The sequence below is a fragment of the Bactrocera latifrons genome, unplaced genomic scaffold (assembly GCF_001853355.1).
Source record: "Bactrocera latifrons isolate USDA-ARS-PBARC rearing strain unplaced genomic scaffold, ASM185335v1 scaffold_194, whole genome shotgun sequence".
Classification (NCBI taxonomy): domain Eukaryota; kingdom Metazoa; phylum Arthropoda; class Insecta; order Diptera; family Tephritidae; genus Bactrocera; species Bactrocera latifrons.
In genome coordinates, this window is record NW_017535452.1 from 180,617 (window position 1) to 186,626 (window position 6,010).

Here is a 6,010-nt window from a genome sequence, read left to right on the forward strand (position 1 = left end):
TTCTATATACTTTTTAATATTATTTTAGCTTGCCAATAGCATTAATTAGTAATCACTAATTGATTAAAAATTTCGCATAAAGTGGTAAATGGCAACAAAATAACGAAAAAGTATTCAAACATATTAATTGTTTTTGCATTTTGTAATTAATATATGCACTAAAAACATATTTATTTTCTAATAGTTAAATTCAGTATTTCAAATTGAAAAAATAATAATAATTAAAAAGTAAATTACAGTGTTTTTCTATTATTTCCGCAAGTAATATTAATTTTAATACCGCAAATTTAAAATTAATTCCTTATAGCGAAATTGCGTTTTGAAATGCTGATATTTTAGATTTCAAGCGTCTGATAAATTTAAATTTTTTTGGTGAAGTCGCTTAACAGCATATTAAGTCTATAAATAACATTAATTAAACAGCGAAAGAATTCAACAGTCACGTAATTCACTCAATAAAAACGTAAACAAATTTCAAAGACAACAACAAAAGCCCATTAAAAGGCATAAAACAAAACAACACAGCGATTTGACGCGCACATCTTGAGGTTGCAAAGGTCCACAGTTGTGTTTTTGTAATTGAAAGCAGCGAGGCATTTCAAATCCATATTTCCAGCACATTTTAATAGCAATTCTAAGGCAAACGCACATAAAAGACTGTGAATCAAGTGGCCACACAGCACAAAAAGGTACATATGAACACGGAAGCAATAACAACAACAGCCCTACTACTTATTGAGAATCATTTATGTAAACAATGAAGGGGAGGCGTAAAACTATTTTTGAATTTCAACTTCAACACGGTCTTCAAATTACATGATTTGCATACATGTTTGTATGTAAGTATGTATGTGCTTATGTAAGAATTTGCACATAAAATTTTTAGTGTTTTTTTTTTCAATTTCAACATAAAATCACCCGTTTATGCTTATTAACAGAAATTGTATTAAATTACCGTAAAAAGCTGAACTTTTGCACAACAACAACACAAACACTGCACAAAATCCGGCGAAGTAAGTATATATATATGTGTGTTTTATTGCACTCGATTTTGATGAACTATTTCAATAAAACACTCATAAGTATAGCGGCCCGCACCGCATCGCCCAGTCAGCGCTCATTCACTCGGCAATGTGAACGCGACGTAATAAAGCGTATTGCTCGGGCAATGTTAGCAACATGCGATTGCAACTGTATCTGACAGACGTTAATCAATCACTGTGCGGGCACGCAACTTAGCGCCCGGCTCACCGACGCATCCAACGCACTTGTAACGACCGCGACAGACAACTGCGACCGAATGCCGGTAAGCGTAGTGCTGCTGCACCGCCGAATTTGCACTACACTTTGGCGAAGCGAACCAAACGCAAACGTCAGTGGTCGTTGGCCAACGAACGCCAGTCACAAGCAAACACACAGAGACGCCGGTGTGTGGAGTCTATTCACCGTTTCGGTGCTTAGCAATCGACAGAGCGGCACAGAGCAGAATACAACTATTTCACCGCTAACGAACCGTCGCGCGCGAGACACAAACTGCAACTGAAATTGTGGAGTCAATTCAAGTTGTGTTGAACTGAAGCTCCCGCAGCAAGGCAGCGTCGCCGGCAGTGGAGCTGTGGTGTGAAGTGGCGCTCAAGTAGCGAGTCAACATTTCTCTCCACGCGTTATCGGCATGAGTCTGTGCGCTTTTGGAGAGTTTGGTGGATTTGCTGCTGTGATGTTGTAGTTGGCAAGTTAACGGTTTTGTTTAGAAACATCTGGTAGATGCGAGGGTTTTTTTTAAAGAATTGTATGAAATTTCGTTTTGTATGTAAAAGTAATCAAGATTATTAATGGATTGTATTTATTTGTAGCGATAAAAATAGTGTATTTGTATTGAAAATCTAAGAATGCCAACAAATCCAAAAGCAGTTGACACAAGAGAAACTGATCTTTATTTATATCAAGGGCTTTCTCCTCAGCAGCATTCCGCGAAATACGTTCAGTTTTAAAATTGGATATTTTGAAATTAACATTCCATTGTCTATAAATCTATTAACTAGGGCAGGATTTGTTAATAGTATTCGAAGTAAATAGGATTCTACTTATTTATGAGAAGCTGATCTACATAAATGTTGCTCTCAAGTATTGGATAAGCGGCTATTTTAAAGGTTGGAAGGAAAATAAAAGATAATTCCTCATTTTAATACCTGAATAATCAACGACAAAGTGTCGTCTAAAATCCAATTTGTTTAGCTTACTCCCATGTTATTCACATTAAAAGTATTCTCGACTTCAATGAAGTCCTAAAGTTCAAAGGACTGCATTTGATTTTAGTATTAAAATTAAATCCCCACGAATATTGAAAATAAATTTGTTTAAAATTATTCTAATAAAAAATGTGTAATGATTGAGCTAGTTTAAGTCTCTCTTCGATTTTTTTTTTTTTTTTTTTTTTTTATCAGAAAGAATAAATGAATTTTAATTTTAGTTGAGCGATGATGTCTCATGGGTCAACAGTTATTTATTCTTATATATATCTTCAAACCAAAAATATTAATACTGCTTCACTTGTCGCTGTTTTGGATGACATTCAAAGACTTGGAGAGATTTCATTTTCAATAAACACCACAAACTGCTTCTAAACATTTAGACTGTGTTGCAATATGTACATACACTATGTTTTGGATATGTTGCTAGCTACATGTTGCAAATGTCACATACGAGTATGTACATACATATATATCCCTTGCATTATGATCGGATGTAATATTTTGTAATAGTGGCAGTATTCAAAATTTTCTGTTTCCCATTTTTTTTTTTGTGACTTTTTTTGTGATGTGATATCGCATCATATAAAGCATGAAGAGCGATGTGATTATAAAATCATCTTATAAGTGCATTTTTATACCCTGAACAGGATTTATTAAGTTTACCACGAAGTTTGTAACACCAGAAGGAAGCGTCGGAGCCACTATAAAATAAATGTATAAATGATCAGTATGTCAAGCTGAGTCGATTCAGCCATGCCCGTCTGTTTTTCCGTCTGTATATATCTGTATATATAAGATAGCGTTTTGAAATTTTGCAAACGTCATTTTCTCTACAAGAAGCTACTCATTTATCGAAACTGCTGATATCGGACCACTATAACATATAGCTGCCATACAAACTGAACGATCGGAATCAAGTTTTTGTATGGAAAACGTTCGCATTTGCCAAGATATATTTACGAAATTTGGTATCGATTATTTTCTAAGGCAACAATGTTATCTCCGAAAATATTGTGCAGATCGGCTTACTATAGCATATAGCTTCTATACAAAGTGAACATATAGTTGCTAAAAGAAATGCACCTAGTATGAGGGGTATATTAACTTCGGTAAAGCCGAAGTTAACGTTTTTTCTTGTTTGACGATAAAACGTTTTGAAGCAACATGACGTCACCATACCGTGCACTGTTTCAATATCTTTATCAGTTGAAGAGGCAAAAGGTTGTGCAGAACGAGGCAAACCTTCAACGATATCTCGATCGGCTTTGAAGGCTTTGAACCACTTGTATCCTTGTGTGTTTTGAATAACCGATTGCGTACACGAAATCTGGTTAGGAATACAAAACCTGACAAAAATTCTTTGTTTAATATTGAGGTGTACTGATTTAAGCAGCTGCTATAAACAAATCGGTTGAGAGATCGTGCTCATATTTGGCATAGTATATAGTATCATGTACCGGGGGAATTTAAATCACAATTTTCAGTTGCTTTTGTATCTAAATTTATGTACATATAACCCTATCTCTACTCCGATTAATTTTAGGTGATACAAACAACCGTTAGATGAACAAAACTATAAGAATCTGCAACAACTTGTTGTGAAAATAAAGAAAGTATGAGCTCAAATTTTCAACAGCCTCATCAACACAGTAATGACCACTTGCACAGGTCATATTGACCCTTCTCTCGCAAAAATTTAAAAAAAAAAATTAATTGAAATATTAGACAAAAACGATATTCAACTTTAGTTTATGTAATTGGAATAATATTAACCCTTTAATTATGCTCAACGGTCGTCAGTTTCTAGATCACATTATCTACTTTAAAGTATAGTTTAATGAATTTATTGGTGAATTAATTTCTATTTAGATGCAATTTTATCACCATTTTCACTACTAAGTTTCCACTAGGTTCTCTCGTTCCAATTCTTAATTGTCCGTATTAGTGCCAACTGTGGTCTCCTCTATTAAAGTGTAAAGCGAGAAGGCGAATTTTCCAATCTACAAAGAACAAAGCATTCAATTAATTAATAAAAAAATTCAATTGAAATGCCAGAAATTTCATTAAACCCACCGCGACGCTTGTCTCGAGCTTAACATCGAAAAGCTTCAAGCACGAAAAGCGTATGGGATTTTGAGTGCGTTGCAGAAAAAACAGAATTGCCCGACGAAAGCGACGATCCAGATCCACCCAGTTGCAGTGGAAAATGGCGTCGGGCAAGCGCTCACAATCGGCAATGAGTTGGGAGGCGGACGAGCAGCAGGGCAAAATTTGCAACAGTTGGCAGGAGAAAAAGGCGAGAGAGATAATATTTTCCGGATATTCCACATTACCCAACCAATTTAACAGTGTGGTGGCCGTAGTAGCGAATTGAGTGAAAAGAGTAACAGAAATGACGGGTGCGACAATCTTTGCAATGCTGAGAAACAAAATGGTTTAGAAAAAATATTATTTTTGTTGTAAATATTATTAATAAAACCACTTGGTTACCTCACAATTTGAACGTGTGTGCGAATGCATCCCAGCAGCTCCTCATAATGCTCGTCCGCAGTCAGCGCACCCGCGCGCCCCAAGCGATTCACACGCGTGATCAATAATTGTATATGTGTGCGTATGATATTAATGAATATCGGCGGATAGGTGTCACTCCCGAGCTGATGGCACAACAAAAAGAACATAACAAATGCATCCCACAACACAATCGTCCAGTACTCCCAAGCGGCGCGTTGTCCATTTAAGAAAGGCACCCACGCAGCCAGCGGAGCGCGATTCTGTACCACACCCAGCGCTATGGTCGACAACTCAAAACTGTAGTAGGGGAAACAGAATATCAACACAATTTTCCTGCAACGTCGTACGCATTCGCGTATTTTCGCCAAATCTTCACGCCGCGTATAATTCACGTCCAGTTCATCGAGAATGTCAAACGCATGTCGCAGACGCTTCATGTACCAAGTGATGACGAGTATCTTTATAGGGATGCCCGACACTTGCACCGCATTTTGTATGGCGGCCAGTAATTGGCTATTGGTTAGCACGTGTCTCAATTTTATGTAGCCTATGTGAAATGAAAGCGGACAGAAAAGGCAGCAAATGAAGTTCACCGTAAACGAATAGAAATAATACAGACGATAATATCGCTGTGAACGGTTCTCCAACGGATTTGTGCCCACGAAAGTGAAAATATTGAAAAGATATGTGAGCGCGTCACGCGACTTGTAAACGATAGCACTACGGAAACGTAATATCTTCGACATAATGACAACGAAACAGCAAATAAGGCTGTAGTTGCAGCGAAACAGCTGAGCCTCTGACCTCGAACTAAACTAAGTACACGCTATAATGTCGCCTTTATATGGTGCGATATACGCAGAAATTAAACAAAGTTTTTTAATTAAAAATCTGTGACATTGAAACTTACTGGGCATGGGTATATGCCAATAATTTAACCCTTTCGGCGCTAACGATGTTTTAATGCAACTGTTTAGGTTGATTTATTGGGTCTATAATTGAGTCCATAAACATGTGCGTGATTTTTTTTTTCAAAGTAGCTATCTTAAGTTTTAGCGTTTTTCTTGTAATTTGTGGATTGCACTCCAAAAGAATTGTGCCGGCTTGACGGACAAGAACGAATCAAACCAGTTTTTGATACCCATACTGAGGTGAAACATTTTCCAATGAGGCTTTTCAGAATTGGAAAAATATGGACAATACGAAATATATCCAAAATATCCGATTTTGCATACCTTTTTCATCAC

At 36.5% G+C, this 6,010-nt stretch overlaps 1 protein-coding gene across 1 annotated transcript; it reads right to left on the reverse strand.

The window, feature by feature from the left end:
* Positions 1-4,180: 4,180 nt before the first annotated feature.
* LOC108967661 (odorant receptor 42b-like) lies at positions 4,181-5,509 on the reverse strand. The gene is made up of 3 exons (XM_018931231.1): positions 4,743-5,509; positions 4,326-4,671; positions 4,181-4,252 (listed from the first exon to the last, which is right to left on the reverse strand). The coding sequence occupies exons 1-3, from the start codon at positions 5,507-5,509 to the stop codon at positions 4,181-4,183; spliced, it is 1,185 nt and encodes a 394-aa protein (XP_018786776.1).
* Positions 5,510-6,010: the final 501 nt, after the last annotated feature.